General features: G+C 33.3%; 1 protein-coding gene across 6 annotated transcripts in view; it reads right to left on the bottom strand.

Annotated features, from left to right (window-relative positions):
* Window positions 1-23,846, bottom strand: part of LOC106126851 (PR domain zinc finger protein 16) — an 88,481-nt gene that overhangs the window by 36,678 nt on the left and 27,957 nt on the right. For 3 of the 6 annotated variants that reach the window (XM_013324734.1, XM_013324736.1, XM_013324735.1), the window contains one exon: window positions 20,283-20,327. In XM_013324734.1, the coding sequence (XP_013180188.1) occupies window positions 20,283-20,327 (45 nt within the window). Of the gene's footprint in view, window positions 1-12,841; window positions 12,864-19,885; window positions 19,963-20,282; window positions 20,328-23,846 lie in introns of those variants that run through there. The other 3 variants (XM_013324739.1, XM_013324740.1, XM_013324741.1) reach the window with 3 other exon arrangements.

Genomic DNA, 23,846 nt, shown 5'->3' with positions numbered 1-23,846 from the left:
TAACAAGATTAAATTCGAGCTATTTACAGACACACAAGTACGATTCAGAAACATATTAGTTTTTCAGCGTCTGAAAATATCGTATCAGTGTTGGCGAGTGGCAAGAAGCAAGTGAGAAGGGAGATAACTAGATAATGTTCAAGATGCGGCGACGGACGCGATTGGCCGGCGGCGGAGCGGGGCGTGGCCGGCGCCGATGCACCAATGGGATGTTCCACTTTATCTGCGTCTTTGTCTACTACAGACGACTCACTACAGATCCTCTACCTCTGAACCTCTAGAACTTTGGACCTCTATAAAGGTGGGAGAAAAGAACGTTTACTCGAATAGCTCTGCGCTACATAGAGGTACTACGTAGCTATACTTTCTATACTATAAGATGGGCTATACGAAATTAGTTTGTCAATTAAACAGTAAGACTCTGTTACTGAATAGATAACCATTCTTAAGCCATGCCTTGTAACTTGTGAGAATTGACGTATTACTTTGATTGTATTTGATTGAAGCTAATTTTTAAACTTTTCAAGCTATAATTCTTTCCTCGCACAACTCGCCAGATTTGAAGATAGTGTTTCTATTAAAATTTTGTTAAAAGTGTGTAAAAAACTCATAACTTCTTTTTGTTTTTAAGACGGTTATTCCAGGGCTATTTTTTGTCGTGATCTTTGTAAAATTGTAATTAAACTTTCTTACGAGTACTACATACCTCATCTACAAACACATTGGAACGTGAAGGCGACAACCAGAATCGATTTGCGACAGACATGACGGCTGATAATCGATTCCCGTTCCAACAGATGTCGTAATCGATTTCACAGTTCGCGTATTAAATCGACTCTGTGTCAAGTCGTTATGATTGCGGCGCGAGGGTGTGAAGGTTTTTGCATTGCTTCTGATAAAATGGAAACGTAAAACACTTTAATGCTGTATGGAGTCAGTTTTATACACAAGTTTTCATATGCATTTATTTACTTAGCGTAATATTCAAATCAACATGTGAGTAACTGAATATTGCTGAATACATAAATGCAGCAGGCGGTAAATATAAATATTTACATTGAACGAGTTAGTGTATCGCCTAATTACTCAATTAACTGCCCAATAATATCCATAATTGTATAAATAGTTGAAGATTTCAATGAAATTTAAACATAGGAATGTTGGAATCGGAAAAGTAGATGAGATGAGGCAACGTTATTTATTCCTTGTCTACTACTTGAATCGAATTAAAACATGGTAAGAGAGAAAGTGTAGTACAAAATGTTCAAGTACTAATTCAATAAAACTTTCTTCTAGTGTTGTAACTAAGGACAAAGAGACATAAAAAATGCCATTTATTAAGGTCTGTACAACTTATATTTATACGTTTCCAGCGGCAAATTTAAATTCAGTACAAGTATGAGAATTTATGTCTCGTAATTTCGCGTCGACCGCACAAATTTATTTGATAGGCTGAGACACGGTGCCGCTTTTACGTTTATTTAATAGATTTTTTCTCTAAAGAATATTTATATTCTAATTTAACGTGTTTGAGAAAGCAACATTTATCGTAAAAAAGAGCAATAACGAGGCATTTAAATTAAATTAGATAATAAATAAAACACGTTCAAATTAAGATAAATGTACAATTTACTCATACTAAGATTTATAGTACACTTATATACATATATCTGGACCCAAAGCATTAAAAAAATTGATATTACATACGTAAGTCGCGTCAGATCAAAATCCCTTTCGGCGAGGCCGCGCGCCGGGGGGTGACGTAGAGGCTAATTCAGGAGGCAACCGCCATCTTGGATGACCGACAAAGGAAGTCAACGGACAAGGAAATTACAACAACATACGTACAATCTCACAGATTTAAACTATAACTTGTTTAACCGTTTTTATTTATAAGCTTTAACTGAGTTACTTAGGCGCTCTTATCAGTCTCATTAATTTATAATTAGATAACTACATTTTTAAGTCCCAAAATGTTGGTCACACAAGTTAGATTAGATTAAGAAAGGCGGTTTGATACACTCATAACCTATAAACAAACCTAAGGGTGTAAGGCCCAAACGCCTCTGTTGTTCGTCGAATTCGCAAAAGTTTGTTTGAGATTTGACTCTGTGATGAAGTCAATGAGCCATCGATATCTCAGTTCTAGTTCATAGTTAATGTACCTACTAAAAGCGTTGATATCATTTGTTCCCTTGTTATTCATAAAGGTATTGTTACCTGATTATCAACAACGGCACTAGAGCGCGTTGCATCAAAAATGAATACCAGCACAAAGCACTCGAGCACTTCGGGACTTCAACTTCATACAAATTGCCAACTAGCATACGAGTACACATTTGCTAACAAACATAATCCTTATACCAGTATACTAACGTAAATATATCGAAGCAAACTTAGCTAGGAGCGGAATCTCGTGTTGAATTCGAAATGAGTGCGGACGTGACACCGGACCTCACGCGACTCTAACAACTTCTGCGGCGACAATTTTATTTGCGAACTACCCCCCATTTGGCACCTCCCTTTGTTGCCGATTCGTGACAGTCACCCTCCGCCGGTGGAAATGGCTTTAACAAGAAACTTTCTCCAACTTTACTCGAATATGGCTGTTTATATTGCAGGATACTTTGTTTTTATAGCTTTCATAATCGTTTACTATTGTAGAATATATTTTTGTTTATTTTTAATTAAAGTTGAGAGGAATTATTTTATTTCCTGATTTTTTTTTAATTGAAGAGTTCTGTTAAAGGCCTAGTCTTACAAAGTATGAAAAAACTTTATTTCGTATAACGTATCTGATAAAGTTTGAGCAACGATTAAAACTATTCAGTCCACTAGCAATGTAAATTTATTAGAAAATCCTAAGCAACGAAATCCAGTCATAATAATATTATAAATGTTATGGTTTTATTTTGAACGGGATTAAGATATTTAAAAACAAATTCTCCGTGGCCGGTCTTTTTTAAAATAGAAATCTGATGAAAGTTTGCTAGTACTTGAAAATCTAATACGATAGTTCTTATTGAAGATCTTTTGTATTCCAAACAATGACTTTAGATTTTCCATTTGAAATAACGATCGCTTCTCCATTTATACCCGTAACGTTATCGGATTGATAAAGCACCCGCTGTCCATTGCTTTTGAAGGGATAAGCGCTTGGAAACTTTAAACCGTCTACATACGACTGAGATACCGAGACCGTCGGACATTTTCCATTCTATTTAATTCAATGGAAATCTAATCACGAACTATATCATCAATGATTTTATTTTAAGGTTAAATTAAAATGTAATTTATAAAATCCTAAAAATGGAATCAATAATGCTTTTAGTAATTTACCGCTCTTATCGTAGGTTTCTGATACCAAAATCTCCGTTTAAAACATATTGTTATATCAGTTTTGCCAAGATAATGACAGGGATGAGGAAATGTCTTATACAGATATTTTGCTCTCGGAAACCTACGGTTATTTAACCATAACCATGGATGTGCTTTCATTCTAAAAACAATGGCAAATTAAATAATTTTAAATTAGCTTCTTTAAGAAATTGTTGGTGCAAAATAATGATTGCGACTTTGAATTAGTTTTAAAAATAAAGATTAATAAAAAAACAAACAGATAATAATGTACCATCATTATCATTAACAAGATCAATCTTAGTATCATTATAACGGTTTCAATCTTTTGAATGACCACTCGAATGAATGTATTGGATTTAAACCATTGATTTTAAATCGACACGACAAAGGGTCGAGCTATTCCAATTTTGAACGAATAGATTTTTAAATCGAAATGCACCATAGCCACTCGGCAAACGCCTCCTGGGGCGATCCATCGTGTTTATAGAGGCAATAAAACGGTATTAGAAGGTAACCCGACGGTTATTGGCGTCTTGATAGGACGAATCACTGGACATTTCTCGATCGAACATGATATTCTAAAAATTTTACTTACTATTTACATTTATGTTATAATAATAAAGGAACCCAAAAATTATTGCGTGATTATTACCTTAAACTTATCACAATGGAATCAGTTGTAAAAGCACACTTCAACCTTAATTCACCAAATTAATGTCAAGTAAATCTTCATGTAAAAACTAGAAAATTTGGAAGGTAACAACGTCTTTTAATATGATGGAAAAGTTTCTTGCATGACGAACGCGCGAGGAGCGGTGGCGATTGTTCAAATGTTTTGTTAGTGGACGATGGGCTCTAATTAGTTGTTAAATGACAGACTGAAAAGTGCTGGGGCTTTTCAAATTTCACGGAAGCATGTATAATGTATTTTCAAAAAATTTATCGAGGAATAAGCTTCATACATGAAAGAAAAAGACTAAATGTCAAAAATAGAAGTTTGTAAAATTACCTAAATTTAGTGTAAATTTCCGCATTGTACACCATTTTAGTTTTCATGAATGTTTTTTTACTACAAAATACGCGCAATTAAAAATGTGAATGATAACGTTTATGCATTACCTCTGTAACAGGGTGCGTCAAAACACTCCAAGTATCATGTCAAATTAAATAATCGTGTTGTAATTGAGCCGGCGATCGGAGAACAAGGGCGGCTCATCGATCAAGCCACCCCACTACCACTGCACGGGGTACAAGGTACAAGCGAAAGTGTAGTAATTAAATATTGTATATTGTCATGTATGCTTAACCAGTGAAGATTTGCTCGAAAGATGGTGTGCGATTGTATACTAAGTGATGGACCTGCACTTAGAGATGTCCGTTTCAACAGCGAATAGTTGGTGCCATAAATTAATGTGGTGATTTTGCTTTTAACTTAGACCACAAGTGTCTTAGAGCCCCTTACAGCGTTATCCGCACTTAAGTCGTATGATAGTCATTTGCGGAAATCTCGCTAATGTATATAACGAGTACGCAATGTAAGTGTTAAAGCTAATTACTTTAACGACATTGCTACGCAATTTTTTATATAAGCCTAAACAATTTAAAAATAAACAGTCACATGGGAACTGAAATTAATACATACCATGTTAAAGTATCGTAATAATCTAGGTTTAAAAATTAGTGTAATATTTTAGTAGATACTAAAACATTTATAGTTTGTAGGCGAATGTTTATAGGTGAATTATAATAGAAAACTATCCATGTTCGATGCCCTTGTTTGGACAGTCGCCGTAATATTCCCATGATGTTCAGCCGCAAACACGAGTCTATGATTATGTTAGTCTGCCCTCGCCTAAGGCAACCGCGACCCCTCTTCCCTACGTACCGGTTCGCACACTCATTGTATAAAACAATTTCCGCATTGTCAACATTTTAAACAAAAAACTCTCAATTTATGAAATATGATTTTAATTTAACTATACGTTTATACCTAATTGTGTTATTTGATAAAATTGGCAATTTATCTTTGTAGGAAAAGACTTATTTGGGGAAACTTGTGTTTATTTTTGTCTGTAAAATATTCATCTCAAATATTTCTCAGATTTATCCACAGCTTTCGTTTTCAATAAACAATTACTTGATACATTAAAGAGAAACACAATATTCTAGTAAGTTTATTTTCGTATATTCTTATATTTTTAAGACATTATCGAGTTACAAACGCTCCCTCTAGCGAGCGAGTTGATAAGGCGAGAATAAAGCTCACCTCGCATTGACTTTCGTACAAAAGGCCTTCGCAAATTACACACCAGGCCACCAATTACCGAGCCCTAACAACAGATACATTTGTATGACAATGATCAAGTTTTTTCTGCGAAATACGATATTCAACGCGAATGCGTTGTTGCGAATTTCAATAGTATAAGTTCCTCGTGTTTTGTGAGTTTGTTTCGAAACAATTTGTAGCAAAATTTTGTAGTTTTTTTTTGCAATTTACTTTTTTTATATCAATATTCTTTTTTATAATATTAACCTTTTTGTAAGTATCTTAAACATATTCATTGTTAAATATAAATATAATTTTTAAATATAAGTAAAATACCATATAAATAACATATTTCGGAATGCTGATGTTCATTTAAGTATTTTATAAATTATTCGAACGAAGTGGGAGGCATGAGCTAGTTCATAATATATTTTACAATTAACAAGCTACTAGGAATCATTTAAAGAGATAATTGTGCAACATCTAAACAAAGTAACAACGGAAACGGCTTCCGTTGTGACAAGCCGCTCTTGGAATTGTTAGATTCTCTTCCTTATCCAGCTAACAGTGACCCCGCCACCTTCCTTCCCGTCTACTTCACTGAATACAATCGCTTAAAAGTAATACACAAAGATAGCGACTGATAACAATGTCTTTAATTAGTACCCAAATATTTCATTTTTTAAAAATGTTTTTTTTTTGTTTTTTTGAGACATGCATTAAAAAAATGAAGACAGTATCTTAAAAGTTTTCTGTTTGTAGCTGTTGTGTTATGTGCAATATGTAGGATTTTTTTCTAATTATTCTATTATATATGCTATTTATATCGACGTAAACACATGAAACATTTATACCTAATATCCAAACACAACGTGCATATAGGCAATTATACCCAAACAAAAATACAAAAACGTGGAAACCGTCTTTTTCTATACCGGTTCGCACCGGAACGATCCGGAAATGATAATGGGGACGTCGACGAGGCGAGAGACTCCCGACTGCGGGCTGTCACCGGTGAAAGCGTCAAAGGGTTTTAGTCAAGGCGCGAATTAAATCGGTCAGCGGGTGGCTGCAGAGCTGACGCCATCTATCGAGAACCGGTTTGCTCCGGATTTCATTCGCACTCGTACTTATTTTTTATTGACAATACAAATTACACATATTTTAACGCTTTTATAGCCTTAGCCTTTATGTGAATTTTTGTCTTGTTAATTTGGACACACATTAAGTAATAAAACAAATTCAATACTCATTTTCACTATTTTCATATCAACATGAGGAAAACTTTAATTTAAGCGTAAGCTTGTGTTCAGTCTTAATCATTTTCACTAATTTATTAGGCTTTAAAATTATAATAATGTTTTCACATAACAGTCTATCCCCATAATACCTTTAATCTAATGATATTATCATTTCATACGAAATAATGCCAATGAATTTTATAAATCTCCTTTAAACCTTATTTTTGCACTTATAAAATTATCAATTTAACGTCAATCTCTCAAAGTACGTAATTTAGATTTATAACGATAATAAAATATTCGGTCAAAGTCCACCTTAGTAATGTTATAAATATGATGGATAATGGTCGATGGATAATTAGATTTTGGATACAAGCTTTGTCCAGAACAGCTACATGGATCTTCATGTAATTTGTACAAAACTCTCCAGAATTAACTATAGGCTTTTTTTATCATAAGGTGCCAAACGAGCGAGCGGCCACCTGAAATCGCTGAAATAGCGAAGTGACCGTTGCCCATAGACATACGCAATTGCATATGCGTTGCCTACCTTTAATCGACGGAGGAGAGGATGTACAGAAAGAAAATATTTTCCCCTTCCATGCATCCTCTCATCCGGACAGTCCACTTTCAATTGCCATCCTTTCCTTATAAGAAAAACGATGGAAAGGGAAAGGGGACTAAATTAGGCCTCCGGGACGCGTACTCATCAGACGAAACGCAGAATTGTTTCCACTTCACGTCTGTCTTCTGTGTGGTCGTGGTATTTCACCGGGCGAGTCGGGCCAATTCGTGCTAAGATGTTAAAGCGGGCTCTACCACTATTAGAATACTATGTTGTACATGTGTTGCAGCTCTGGAAAGTCAAGGTTATGATTAACTTCTAGATAAAATATTGGCAAAGCTTCCCTAACGCGTCCCCACGAGCCACAACTGTCGATGTCACCTTAATTTACGACCCTCAATTATAAATTTCACATCTTCTAAATGTATACGCCGTACACCCGAAATTCAACCTTAATTCATAGGTAGAAAGGTTCTTTTTTAAAATATCACTAATGTTATCGAATCCAACAAATCTTAAGTCTTGTTTAAAAGTTTTAAGTTTCTTATTTTAATGAAATGTGTGTTATTCCACCAATTTCAATGAATTCTCAGATATGTTTGTTTTTGGTGTCCAGTTATAATCTAATATTTCGTATTATATTTGGATCGTAATAAGCAATGAATTTTACTAAAGAAAATATAGATTCATTTTAATTTAACAGGCGAACGCGACGAGATATAGAGAACGCGTGATTAGACTACGATTCTACGACACGGTTCACTCAGTGAGTGTGAGAAGTGTCTCTGTGTGAACACGTGCGTCTCTCTCTGTTATTGAAAAAAACTTAATGATTAGACCCTGCGTTCTACTAGAGTATGTTCTATATGTATACCAAATTTCAGCGAGATAAATATTTTCTTTCTGTGCATCCTCTCCTCCGTCGACAAAAGGTAGGCAACGCATATACAATTGCGTATGTCTATGGGCAACAGTCACTTCGCTATTTCAGCGATTTAAGGTGGCTGTTCGCTCGTTTGCCACCTTATGATATAGAATTTAAATTCATACAGCCGTTCTGGAGATATCGTTAACCATCCATCCATCCATTTATTTAAACATTCGCATTTATAATATTAGTAAGATATAATGATTGAAGAGAAGAAATTCAAAGATATGTGTGAAGTCAACCAACCCGCACTTGGCCAGCGTGGTTGACTATGGCCTAATCACCCTTAACTTAGGGTAGGCTCCGAGCCCCTCGGTGGGGACGTATAGTGAGCTGATGATAATGATAATAATAATAATTGAACCTTAAAATGTGACACTATATATAAAAAAGAATACAATAATTTTAGCTTAAAACTTATGTTGACCATTTATTATTGAAATTATTAATTTCATAAAATTTAAAAATTCAGCACATGCTATCTGTGACAAAGCTATCTTTTATATGTTGTTAAAATTTGATAATAGATAAAAACATAAATCACTTTGATAAATTTTGCAGGAAAGACAATGTTTAATCTTTTAGCACCGGAAGAGATAAAGTTATTTTGTTTTGATAAGAAATCATTCAATGTTATAAAATAGTCTTTGTAACTTCAATGTTCAATGAATTACATAAATTCATGGTTTACTATTTTGGATATAACTTCCTCATATAGCGGCATATTAATACCTCAAAGCATCTTTATCGTTTAACTATTTTTAACTAAACTAGAAATATATAAAAAAGATAAACGGCCTATAACTAGTGGTTGATAATAATTTAAAGCGAACATCAACGCGGTTTCCCGTAATTAAAACTGTTTGTTACCACTAAAAGATAAAAATGATGATTAGGAATAATAGCTAATGATGTATTTTTACTACGTCGTTTTCATACAAAAAGTGCAGTTTCCTCTTAGCCGACCTCTGACACCAGATAAAGGGAGTACATCTATCGCCGGACTTAATTAACACGAGCGTTACACATTTATCAGAATATTAATTGGATATACTTATATTTATACTAGCTTTTACTCACCGCTTTGTTCGCGTTTATCTTTAAATTCGAAAAATGTGTTACTACTCTTAAGTACAATAATGATGATCCTGTCTCTGACATCGGAATCAAACTAAGAATTTCTATACATATAACGCGAACAATCTTGTAAAAAATTATGTATAGTTGTAGAATTTGTATTGTTTATCACATCATTACAATTCGTTGTACGTAATAATCTTATACGTAATTATACATCATGTTATGTACATTATTCACAAAAGTAACGACTCACACTTTCTTACCGTGGGTTTCCGAGTCCAAAATCTCTGTTTAAAACATAATGTTATCTCTTTGTTATCAAAGAGGCAGTGATGACGATATGTTTTATACAGAGACTTTGGTCACAGAATTTCTCCGTCTTAAATGCCCAAAATTTTAAAGTTTCAAACTACTTTATTTAGTAAAGCACCTATTTTATGTCCTTGTAATGTAAATGTGTTGTACTTCACTCCTGTCTAGACATTGTCTCTTATAACACAAAGATATGATTAAACTGCCAACTGCCGCTTCGTTTATAAAATAAAAATCATTTGACGAGGGTCTGCCATTAATTTCGTCGACAATGTGATAAATAATGAGAGAGGTGTAATGCGGGGGCGGGATCCCTCTGAAGCGTCGCGTCGCCTTGACGCCTGATTTTGAAGTTTTGACGGCTCACATCCTAATTTTCTTTCTGCAGCCGAAGCGCGCTATCCCAGTGGTTGCCACTTTTCAATAACTTTTATGACACTTTTCAATTTTATATTTGAACAAAAGTTTCGTAATCAATTTTGATTCCTTCATTGAAGTAAGAATTATTGAAAATATTCTTTAAGACTATACAGATAACATTACAAATAATTAAAACTTAATATAAAGCACAATGTATAGGACTATTTTAAGTATATATTTTTAATAAAAGACTTTATCGCATAAAAAAAGAAATATTAAAATTATTGCTAACATTAATTTAGTCACGATCAAATTTCGAAACGTTTGTATTTGCTTATAAAAAAAAAGTACTAAGTACTTACCACAAAATATTAACAAAATTAACCAAAGGATAGTCGCCGACGTAATTACGATCGCAAACGGACAGTGATCAAAGGCTTTGCACGTGTTAATTGAAGTCAGATACAAAGGACACGTCACAAACAGTGGTACAGTCACGTATTATGTGGTTATCGTAACACACCTGTATACGTGATTGTAATCAAATCTATCGATTATATTATTCAGGTATTCGTTCTTATTTAACCTATATTTATATATAACTATTACTTTAATTAGATTCACAATCAGAAGGCAAGATCAGAAGGTTTCGCAAGAAAATTATATTATCCGTAATTTGTCACTTCAGAAATGTCGTTTTTCCAAATATAGGTAACAATAAGACTCTATACTGTTCGATAGTAGAAAGTCTCAAATAAAGTTACAGTATATTTTATAATAATTAAAAAAGACGATATGGATTCATCGTGTAAATATTCAAAATTGAATAACAAATGTAAATTCGCAATTTAAAATACTCTACTTGTTCTGAAAGTAGCGTCGTGATATAAAATGGAAAAACCAAAATATAAGCTAACGTTTATCACGTTTGATAACACATATCTGACCTTCAATCAGCACTGGCCAACGGAAGAATGATTATATCAATAAAAATGCTCTCTCATTCTGTCGTAGTAAACATATTTAGTATATTTTAACCATTCCCTTCAATTTTATGAAATTCTATTCAACGGTATATCGGAGACAATATCACTTTTTAATAAAAAAAAAAAAGATATTAAAATATGTTTTTTACAGGTGTTAGGCAAAACTGACAGTATTGGGAATTAATAAAAACATGCATTCATCAATTCACAATTTGCAAGCGATGGAAAGTTAATAAAGTAATAAGTCAAACAGATATCGGGTGCGTTTGTCCTCGGTAAATCAATTTTAAATTCGACTTGGAGATTCATGGCGGCGCGACGCAGCGCGTGAAAAATTGCTTATTTTAAAACGCGTTTTTCCATCGACCTCTCTTTGTAGGGACACAATCCCGTGCAGCAGTGCGCTAACTCTACACGATACTAAATCTTTTTTATATTTTATCATTATAAAGAACAAAAAAAAAGGTTTGCTACTCTTAAAGATAGCTACCGATTACTGAACTATTTATGTATACAAGTTGGTGTATTCTAATTTGCTTAAGTCAAAAGGTTGTACGACACCAAAACGTTTTTAATGTGTTTTAGTACCAGTTAAAAGCAATATCAGTCATACTGCATATTTGTATGGTTGATACTTGACATCAACATAGCACGATTTGTAACAGATAAACAAGCGAGTATCAAGATCGTGTAGGCGCACGCTAACGCATATTCAAAATCTGTCTCCATATATCATGTTGTGCTCATCACGTTTTTAATAAAAGCCGTAGCAGGCTGTTTGTTCATTTTTTTATATTTTGATTGCAGAATTTGTTGTTGTAATAATTGGTTTGTTAATTTGTTTACAATACCTAATATTTAGTAGTAGTAATATTAGTAGATGAAGAGGACACTTATGTGCTCATGTTATTTTGAATGTCATAACTGATACTTTTATAAATATAATTCGTTAAATTAATCGTTGTTTTTCACATGAACACGGGTAAGTTCGTCATCTGCCGTCAAATTATCGTAATTATAAGGCCAAGCCCACTTCAAACCTCTCAGATTGCCGTCCAAATATACGTTAGGGTCCGTTACGAGACTTGCAATCAAAAGAATTCAATCGAAAAAGTCGGGCCCCATATCTATTCTTCCGTACCCCTGTCTTGAACGTTTTGCCTTATCGATTTGGTACACAAAAGTATACCTTAATGTATTTAACTTAAGTATGCAATTTGCGATTACTAATTAAGTTACAATAACATGAGATTTGAGTATCTACCCAAAGAAAATGTCCAATAAACAAAAGTTTAGTTAAATTAATGCTTCTTATTTTTAGTTCAAGCGCAGAGTGTTTAAATTTTACTGATATTGGCCAAACAAATTATATCGAGCGAGTTTTATAAACGTATTCATGGTCTTTAATCTTAAGAATGTAATCAATCATCGTTTATGAAAAATTTGACTCCATTACGATTACGATAATTAAAGTGTTTATCGGTTATCAAATTTCCATACAATAATTTTGTCGAGAAGTTTTAATTTAAAAAGAAAAAAATCAATACTGAATTTATTATGTGTTAGTATTTTATTGGTATTTTAATATTATTATTCTTAAAAAACATATTATAGAATCAATTTGTAAATATTCGTTTAAGTTTTCAACAAAAACTTTGATGTTAAATCAAATCTGCTTTTATTCTCATATACTATTTTTCTTATTCATCATTTGTAAGACGAGAAGAACAAAACGCTACTCACTTGATAGAGCCCTTGAAATAATAAAGGCATCCGGACATTTTGTACCGCAAGTCAGGAGGTCGGGAATCGAAGCTGTGTTCACACACAATTGTTTTCTACCCCTGTAAACAGCGCAGGACAAAAGATGGCCTGATAAAAATCATTCCCAAATACAAATCATTAACGTTGGTTCATTTATTCCCTCGATTATATTATGCAATTTATATTGCCCGTTTACTTTCTCTAGTTCTCTCAATAGTTCTTGAATACACATTTCTTCGACTTTATTCTGGTAAGTGCTTCGGTTTGAGTTGGATTTTAATAATATTTGTACCGTAGTCTTCCAATATGCTTTATACCATTTCAGAAACCTTGTTCAAAAATAAACGATCCTTACATTGTGACTGATTTTTGGGGAAATAACCATTAAAGTTTGATTAGTTACTTTGCAAAATATAAAATAGAACCAAAAAACATATTACATACATGCAGAATAACAAGGGTGAATCTTGGACTGTCCTTTAAAAAAAATACCAGAAATTGAAATAGAATAATCACATCCGAAAATTTCTAACAAATCCGTAAAAATAATGACAGTGAAAGGGTTTATGTCAGAGATTTCACCCCTTCACGATATTTTTTTACGCGAAAAATATTTTTTTGCGTCTTTTCTGTCGTCAGACATCTTTTGTTATAAATTTCGCACGGTTCGTTATATCAATCTGTGTCTGGGTACATTTGAATGCATCGCTAATTTTGGTTTTACGAACTTTAGACGTTACAATAACACAATTAAATCTATCTCTTCTTGAAGGGATCTATCTCTGTACCTGTCTTATAAAGTTGTCAAAAGGGTTACTTTTTTAACCTTTTGACAGCGGGGTAAGGGTTAGGTCGATTGTAATTTTTTTTACAAAATGTGTGAATCCACAAAAAGTAAATTTAGTAGACATTGTCATTTAAGGAGAGTAATAAATATTATTTAATTTTATCATAATCAATATCTTTATATTATCGCGGTTTTCTGGAATACGATTGGTTATTTGTCATTATGTTTTAATGTCCGGTAAAAAATCATTATCTAACATTTATCACGGCAATATTAATTCATTATTTCCACCTTCCTTTAGCGTATCATCAATCTTATCAAAATAATTTGGACGGACGACAATAAGCCGATTATAAATGTAAAACTTTAAGTACCTTTTATTGAGACATTAGTAATAATATTATTTTAAAATAAATTACACTAGTTTTCATTATTAAAAGTTGCTTAAATATGTTCGAATCTTAAACGAGAATAAGTTTTTATTCCTTTAAGCAATATGTCATCTGAAAACTTTGACTCTGTAAATAATATAGATATTACAAAGAACAAATTGTAAGAACACCTGCTGAGGGCCATAGGTGACCAAGATAATATGTATTCATAGTTATGAACTGGTTAAAATATTAACATTCAAATTGAACCTTATCGAAACAGCATAAAGTTTATAATAATATAGGATATTTATCCAAATCTATGTAGCCACAGGGCGTATCTGTTTTGTAAAGGTATTCACGTGAATAAATCCTTTTAACGATTATCATTTGAATGACAATAAAAGTCATGTTTTAAAGGGTCTTTATAAATGCTTAAGAATTCACTTGTATATAAAGGTGAATTATTTCGTAAGATTATAGTCGCTTAGTGGCAGGGAAACTACATAACATACTTAAAGGTACATACTTATTTAATCCTTTGAATCATTTATGGACTTAAAATGGAATATCAATTAGCTGTCAGAAAAAAATGTCAAAAACCTTTTTCTCCCCTACAGACACTTCCGAAAAATTGTACCCTTCCCCGTGTAACATACCGCCTACGCGACCTACGGCGTAGACCGCGTAGACACAGATCGATTTGCGGCTACAAGTGACAAAGTTTTTCAAGATGGCGCAAGGGTGGGGACGCGAGGGGGATGCTCATATTTTTTACTGTCGCCCGGGGTGAGCAGTGAAGCCGATCGCAACACCACTCTCCACTCGGCCTCTTAAAAGCTCGCCTTCTGAGGGACGTTTCTGAGGAATACATACGATATATGCAACCAAGTGTCATATGACTTTATAGAGGGAGTGGGTAAATAAGTGATATTTACTTCCGAATTCTTTATAAACATTAATTCAAACAATTAATAATATATTTTTATTTGTTATGAATATTATTTGGTGTATAGATTTATCTAAATTGCTGCGTTGCCATGGCCACAAACAAAATTATTAAAAACTAACTTATATGATGATTTAAAAACAATTATTTAACGTCAATACTAACACAGTAACTACTAAGCAGACATGTGGATACAGTACACTCAGTAAACCAGAGTAAACATCCTACAGCAATGTGTACAAAGAGGGTGCCTAGTAACAAAGTTATAACTGACTTTTACACATTTATTAACCATTTACTTTATTCTATTACAAGCTATTGCAAAATATTTTTATGTTAAAAACGAATAGTCTACACTATTGGTGGGATGTGATACCTTGTAACAAACATCCATACATCCAAAACTTTCGCATTTATAGTATTAGTAAGTTAAATGTATGTATAAGATTTAAAAATAAAACATAACCACATTTATTGTTATCAAGTTAAATATGGAATTTTTTATCTTAAATTCAGATAAAAAAAATCAAAATAGCATTGCCCTTTGTTCGGCGAAAATCACTAAACTAAACCACAAATCGATATTTTTTAAGATTACGACCAATAAATTCCAGACCAAACTGCAAACAAAATAATTGCGAAAACCAACTTATATTATTTACATTTTAAGATGTTTAATTAAATGATTAATGAAAAAAATTAAAACAATAAAATAATATTTGACTAAAAAATATTAATAACGAATTTAAAATGAGCGCACAATGCACGTCGAAGTTTTCTTTATCTTTTTTTTAAAACTGTACTCGGCGTTAGCTTGGAGCGGAGGTAGTGTACACAAAATCTGATTGTAGCTTGAAATTAATTTCATAACGCCTGGGGGCAGGGTGCGGGGGAGCGGGGGCGCGGCGCAGGGGTGAGGGGTGGGGTGAGGGGAAGGGTTCTATACCATATCATGACTCAGACACGTGCTGTTAGATTGAATAATAATATTTTAATAGATAGCCGCAAGACAGTCTCTTGATGATACAGATATATGAAGTAAATTTCAACCACATTTTTTTAACTTCTGAATTACCTTTTTTCGTGATGAAAGGTACACTGTTTCATTTTAAATATAATGTTTGTGTACAATACTATGATCGGTACTTTTAATATTTTTTTTTTTTTAGTTGTTACAGACTTTAATTCAATTTAGCAAAAGGTCTAAATAATTAATAAATAAACTTACTTAAATATAATAACTTAAAAATATATACATAAACTTATTATTTAATAAATTAAATTGATATTGAAAATTTTTCTGTTTTTCGTAAATGTGAAATAATATATCAAAGTATTTAATTTATTATAAAAATGTGTCAGTTAAATTTCCATCTTATAATAGGATATTATCATTTCCCCTACAGCGTCGCGCCGTGCGAAATGACAAAGGGAGCTTAAAACAAAAAGAACAAAAGCTCAAAACAATGGTCACAGTTTAATGTGAGAGTTCAACGGCCATTATGTTTGAATATGGGAAGAACATGCCTCTTGTGCGGATAAAATCATTGCAATTCAAAGTGGATTTTATGCTGTCGCATTGTGTCGTATTGTGTCGCGCGGCGAAGTGTTGATGCAATAACATCCACGCAAATTATTTATTTTCTCTCTCTTTACATCTTTCTAATATCATAAACTCGAATGTTTACATGGATGGATGGATATTTGTTTGAAGGTATCTCCAAACAGACTGAACGGATCTCGGTGAAATTTGGCACACATATAGAACATAGACGGGAAGAACACATAGACTACTTAATAAGTTTTCTTTAAATTCTGCGCGAACGGAGTCGCGGGCAACAACTAGTATTGTATAATACTATTAAACAAAACGTTTTAAACATCGTTCATGTTATCTATCAATTATTGAATATATAATATAATTCTTACAAATGTAAAACTTAAGAAAACGAAATGTAAAAAGTAAAAATATAGCCATGAATATATTCTAATAAGAAAGAATTTCAAATATCAAACATAATTCTAAAATATAACAAATCTTTTCAATAAAATTTTCCCATATATATGTTTTATGTTAACTATTGGTTATTTAAAATAAACCTTCGACATAAGATAAGATAACCACATTAGAAAATTAAATTAGAAATTACATCAGCATACACGAGTAACAAAACTACGTCGAATATAAAAATTTCACGGATCAATCGGTATGAGTTGAGCGTGACAGGATCGGTACAATGTCGCAGTTTCATTGCCACATCGCATGCGGATATCTAAACACGCGGATCCTATTAAATCAGAAATAGGTATCCAATCAGTGAAGGCACGCTTCAATGCATTTATACACTCTTTATGACTGTAATACGACGCGCCGATGTGTGCGTATTGTGTTTATTTAACGTGCTCTTTTATGTGAGATATTGTTGTCTTAATGTATTGGCAAGGAATAAACTATTTTATTTGTGCTACACTTCCATGGTCGTACACTTTTGGATAAATCTGGTATCATCTTATATTACTGAGAAGATTACTGGTCGCTTTTAATGAAAAATTTAGTTTCATAACGAAGTGTAAGGCAAATAGACAATAAAAATAATATATAATACACATTAAGTAATCTATTAAAACCACAAGCAGATTAAAATGTGAAGATATGAAAATCTATAAAATCCAAAAAGGCAAAATTCCCTATTTCCACATCAGCCGAACATTTAAGTATCTTCAAAACGACTCGCCCCCAAGCGAATTGATAAAATAGCTTCGCCTCACAAATGCCCGCCCAAAACGATAGAAAAATTTACAAAAGGCTGAGCACTCAACGGCACTCAGCCTAAACGCTTTAACTATGTCCCAACCCCATACTTCAGGATTGCTCACTCCACTTGTCTCCAAAAACCCGTGAACGATCTGTCAAAACCCACGCCTAATGCTAACGCAGCAAGAGCCATCTTTCCGTACCGCTGTCGAGATAATGATGGCACTTCAGCTGATGGTTTTGATATTGCTTGTAATTGGTGCTGGTCTCATATAAAACTGTTGCACGCGTCACCCCTATATACAAATGTTGTTAGGGAACGTTTTAGGTATTATTGCTTTTGATATACCTTCACAACAGTATATAGAATATACATTACCTCTAATTCAGTAAACATTACCTTAATAATATATAAAGATATACTGTCATCATGATAAAGCATTGCCATACAAAAACGTCGATTAGGAGGTAATGTGATAAAAATACAATATTACGTCCACAAATAAAAAGTAAATTTCAAAAACACTTTCTAATGATAAAAGAATCTGAAGAATTATATGAATAATATTTACCGTTATTATAAGACACGAAAACCTTGTATATTTTGAATCGTATGTAACCCATTTCATATTAAGCAACTTTAATGAACTAATTTAACAACCATAATATAATATATTAAGAAATAAGAAAACGACCAGCAAAAGCTCCCTTAAAGCTCACAGCACTCCAAAGTGCATACAACCGGAGCACAACATCGGAATACATCCCGCTTTGAACTTTACACGGACTGAAACCGAGCGCAGGCAACAAAGACTACATCGAGACAACCTCTGATTTTAATTAGGCACCGCGTCGAATGGCGTCTGGAGAGCAGAGACCGGAGAACGGTGAGCGGAGAGCGGACGTAAAATGAGCGAAATGAGCGTTCGCGGGCGAAGGGAGGCGCTTATTAGCGCTGAGACAGGAGCCGGTTTATCGGCGAGCGTGCTCCGAGGCGCATTCCGATAGCCCCGCCGCGGCTTTACGAGTCCGCCGTTAATGACACGCGGTAACGACCGGGAAGAGAAACGATTCACGACCTATTTTACTATCGAGACCGGAATGTCGTGCGATTCTAATGTTACATATTGATACCGGCCAACACAAATACGATTTATTTTTTGATTTCGTTATTTTCGCTGTACGTAACATTTACTACTACGTGTTAATCTATAGACAAATTATGTCCACAATAAAAAGCGTGCTATGTATAAGGGCTCATATAACTTTCAAGTAATTACTTCACTAAAATTAGAAAAATAAAGCGAAAACCTTTGAAACGAATGATTCGTAAAATTACAAACTTCATTATAGTAAGGAAATTCTATGTGTTCCAAGTATCAAGAACAGTAGAATGCGCTTTATCTCACAATATTATCAAAATTGGGATGTGATAAAAATATGAGCAACTGATAAGCCATTTAAATTTATATATTTGACATTTTTTGCCATTACGTAACTATTGACTACGTAGATACGAACATGATGTATTTTCTTTTTGCGTCAGATTGTATATTTACATCTACGACGTTGATACAATCTCGTATATATGAACAATATTGATATATTCTTGATTATAAGAACGATAGTCAAAAGTTTATTACATCCTGTAGAATTTTATTAACATTTAAATTTGCAAAGGGTTGCAATTTAAATTTAAATTGTAATATTCTCTTAAACGCATTTGGTAAATGTTTGATGCCAGTGAAAGAAATTCCGTAAAAACGAGAAAAGACTTTTTTGAATTTAAAAAGTGGATGCCGTGCCGGACTAAACGACAGTGAACTTAATTATAAAAAATAGTAATAATTGAAACAATATTTTTTTCTAAAGAAAATAGTAGCCTGATCATTGATCTGTGAGTATTAATATTTAATCTATATTTTTAATATTATAATAATAACCTATATTTTTATAGATAATATTTTTTTTAATCATTATTTTAAAAAAATAATCCTATGATTTAATTAAAAATAATCAATATTTTAACTAATTAAAATATATTTGAATAGCGGGAAATCGGAAATTAGTCATTTATATCTCTAAATTCAAGGTAAACACTGAGATAGTAAAGTACAAAGGTTTCCAATATTTATATATGTTCAATTTAAACAACACTTACCTTATTATCACTAATTTTCGTCAAAGATAAACAAACTGCACTGTTAAAATAAATCGTGGTCTATTTCACAAGCCCAACAACACAACAGTGATCATTGTAACGCAAAAATCATCCTTTCTATCTTACAGATAAATCCTAGATTAGACAAAAAAACAATAATTTCCGATAAAATAATATCACTTTTAGTTCCATAATCGTCATAAGGAAATCGATAAGACCAATGGTTTTACGCAAAATTTTCTCACCTTATGTATTTATTTTATCGCTAATATTGGCAGCAACCAATTCTTAATCGTTCGTATTTTTTTTTAATTCTTATCTAATATGCATAAACTATATACTATAATATAAAAACATCCTTAACAATATACTTCATAATAATATTTGAAAGACGAACCTGTATTTTCACATTTATCTGCTGGTCCATCACTTGCTGCATTTCCTGAAAAAGAAAAAATAAAAATATTTACGCAAACTTCTTTTAGCATCTGCGTATATAAGACAAACTAAGTCGTGACAACTTGCGTCGTAAGTATCGCGTTGTTACCACTGTGAATCGTCAACGCGGGTCACCTATTTGGCCAGGCATAGCAACTACATGTCAACATTTCACATCAAGATCTTGATAAACAGGGTACGAGTGATTGGTCTTGACAACTAAAAAACAAAATGTAGGTAGCACTTGGGTACGTTGATTAACTTTAAGTCTAAAAATTATCTTTTTAGTGCACGAAAAAATTTAATTCGTTTAAAATATGTCAAAATCCGAATGTAAAGCATATACACATGTATATGGAAACAACGAAGGTATCGGTTATCTGAATAACATCCGTGGAATTATTATCAATATTAATTATAAATGATTCCGTTTTCGCCGCGAGTCGGGGCCTCGTAGATAACGTTATCAAAGGTACATAACCTAATTCGTAATTGATATGTTGGTCTTTTCTTAGATTATTTTTGCTTTTAGAGTTAATTAATGATTTTTTTATCTAAAAAAAAACACGTATTTACGTATTGTACAAAGTACAGTAAGTAAATTTGACAAAAAAACTACATTACATTAAAAATAAATTGTACAGAGGATCCTAGGAATATAACAATGTGGTAAAGACCCCATAAAGACAATTCTACTAGTATAGTATTGTTTATCTGTGGTACTACCAACTTACTTCGTACTTGTTCTTTCTCCTGACTAAAATGCAATTATATTGAGTCAACTTTACTAGTTCTATGTGTTACATCGTCCTTATGTAAGTTTCCTTATTGAGGGAGCAATTAGTAATGTATGTTTGAAGTAATAAAATTATTTATTAGTATGACACATACAGAGCACACTTATTATCTTCATTTGTGAGTCAGCTGGGTAAGTAAACAACGGTTCTATATTAGATAAAAAGTCATTGCATTGTAAAATGCTATGTCTGACGCATTATGCACCCATGCCTAAACAGCTAAACACTATCAAAACATCTTGTGAGGCAACGGTAATGACACGCCCAAACACCTTTCCACCTACTTATAGTACGATAATAGGTAGAGGCACGCGACAGGACACCGGAACAAAGCAGTAGTGCACTACAAGCCATCATTACCAAATCGAAGAAAAAGAAGTCAGAGGCAGCTGCCTTCCTACTTCCTTCCTATACAAATGTAATACAAGATGTTCGCTTTGTGCCGCGGTTTATTTTAGGGTTCATTCATTACGGCACTCAATTTGGCGCGTGTTCTTATCTGTGTGCCTGTATAGATACGTTTTGTGCTGTCGATGAGTGCGTGCGCGACGCGACGCGTGCGCAACCGGACGACATACACCGGAAGTGTATTTTGAGTTTTAATAGACGGTGCTCATGCCAAAACCTGGACATTTAATTAAATATATCCCTTATATCGTCTACCATATTTTTTAATTCTAATTTACTATATAGGGTGTTCACTCCTCTTTTCCAAGTGGAAAATTAGTACTTATTGAGTACCAAAATAAATATTCTGTCCTGATTATTTCCAATCGAGACCCAATATCGAGAGCTAATTTGATTTCGTCTTATTTTTCAAAACTAAAATTAAAAAAGTTATTATATATATACATGAATTTACTTAATTCAAACTAACTAAACATAACTACATATACTTCAATAATTGTCTAATTCATCCCTTAATCCACCCTGTCATATACCTTAATCTACCTAGTTTATTATATTGAAACTGACTAAATAATACTGCGAACTACAAGCCGTAGATAAAAAACATTTGAAACTCAACAATTATAATATACCCTCGAGGTCAATAAAATAGCGCTCATTAGAAACGAGTTTCAAGACGTCGGTGGCTCCATCTGCCAGGGCGCGGCGACGTCTTCCGTTGCATTGTGAGCGCGCAGCCGCCCGAGCACGCGCCGCTTGCAACTGCTGAGCGTCTGCGTAGGGTCATACTATACCCAGGTCAGAGAACCCACGTCCGCTAAACAACTTAGAATTATTCAATAGCAACTAAAAAGACCAGGAGTTTTTTTTTGATAGCTCACTAAAAGCGCACGCGAAAAAGAAAAACTACAGTTTTAATACTATTCTATTAAATATAATTTTACCAAACTGTATGACGATTCACAATAACAATGTGGAACTTAATTGATAGCGCGACTGATAATGATTATATCAGTGATAAAATATTAATCACAAACGGAAATACAAAAATTGGAATCTATGATAAATGTACTTTTATTCATAGTAATTTATTTTATAATATATTAAATAATTATTAATCGATTTGATTATACCAATAAGATTAAAAAAAAACATTAAAATGACACCTGCAGTAAGTAGTTATATTTTATATAAAAAAGGACAATTTTCATGAAACAAAATAGTGAACACCAATGATTATTTCGTCTAAAAGTTTTATTGTACAGAAACATATTATCTATTGGAATAATAATATATTTTATTTTAGTGAAGTTGTCATCTTATTTTTAAATTTATATATAAGAACATTTTTGACAGAATCTTTTTCATTACCAAAAAGTATTTCCAACATCCGCCCTTAATCAAAAAATTCTGTCACAAATAAAATATAGTAAACGTACAACAATAGCAAAAAACAAAATAACACACCTAACAAACTAACCTAATCCTATTTCTGTAAGACAACGCTTGTGCGCAATACTTCCGAGAGGTTTGGTTAAAAGGTCTGCAGGCATGCTAGATGTACTAAGATATTCTACCTTGACAACGTTTTCCGATACCTTTTCTCTTATAAAGTGATACTTTGTATCTATATGCTTTGTCCTACCGTGATGTACCGGGTTGGACACAAGCTTCTGTGCGCTCTGACTATCATTGTAAATGGTTATGTTAGAGTGCAACTTTCCTGTTACTTCAGCTATAAAGCGACGAAGGTAGCAGGCTTCTTTACAAGCAGCAGATAGCGCCATATACTCGGCTTCCGTCGAGGACAACGCCACCGTAGGCTGCTTTTTAGACTCCCAACATACAGGCCCACTCGATAGCCTGAAATAATAGCCTGTGTAGGAGCGACGATCTCTTACACAATTAGCCCAGTCTGCGTCAGCGTAACCTAATAAAGGCAAGGGACTCTTTTTATATACTATACTCCAGTCTATAGTGCCCTTTAGGTACTGCAGTACGCGTTTAGCCGCAAGCCAGTGAGCCTTGCCATAGCAACTATTAAACTGGCTCAAGTAACTCACTGCAAAAGCAATGTCTGGTCTAGTATTAATAGCCACAAACATCAAAGAGCCAATGAGGCTTTGATACGGGTATGACTGATAAGACCCACCTTGGTTCTCCTCAAACTTAAGGCCTCCAACAGGCAATGGAGTAGATGCCACCTTGCAGTCCCGCATCCCGAACTTCTTGAGTACGTCTTTAATATAAGTACTCTGGTTCAAAGAAATCCCCTTAGCTGTTTTATTTACATTTAGCCCTAAATAAAACTGCAAAAT

The sequence above is a fragment of the Papilio xuthus genome, unplaced genomic scaffold (genome assembly GCF_000836235.2).
Source record: "Papilio xuthus unplaced genomic scaffold, Pxut_1.1 DF824992.1, whole genome shotgun sequence".
In the NCBI taxonomy this organism is placed as follows: domain Eukaryota; kingdom Metazoa; phylum Arthropoda; class Insecta; order Lepidoptera; family Papilionidae; genus Papilio; species Papilio xuthus.
The sequence above is the reverse complement of the archived record's forward strand: the minus strand, read 5'-3'. Positions and strand labels throughout refer to the sequence as shown.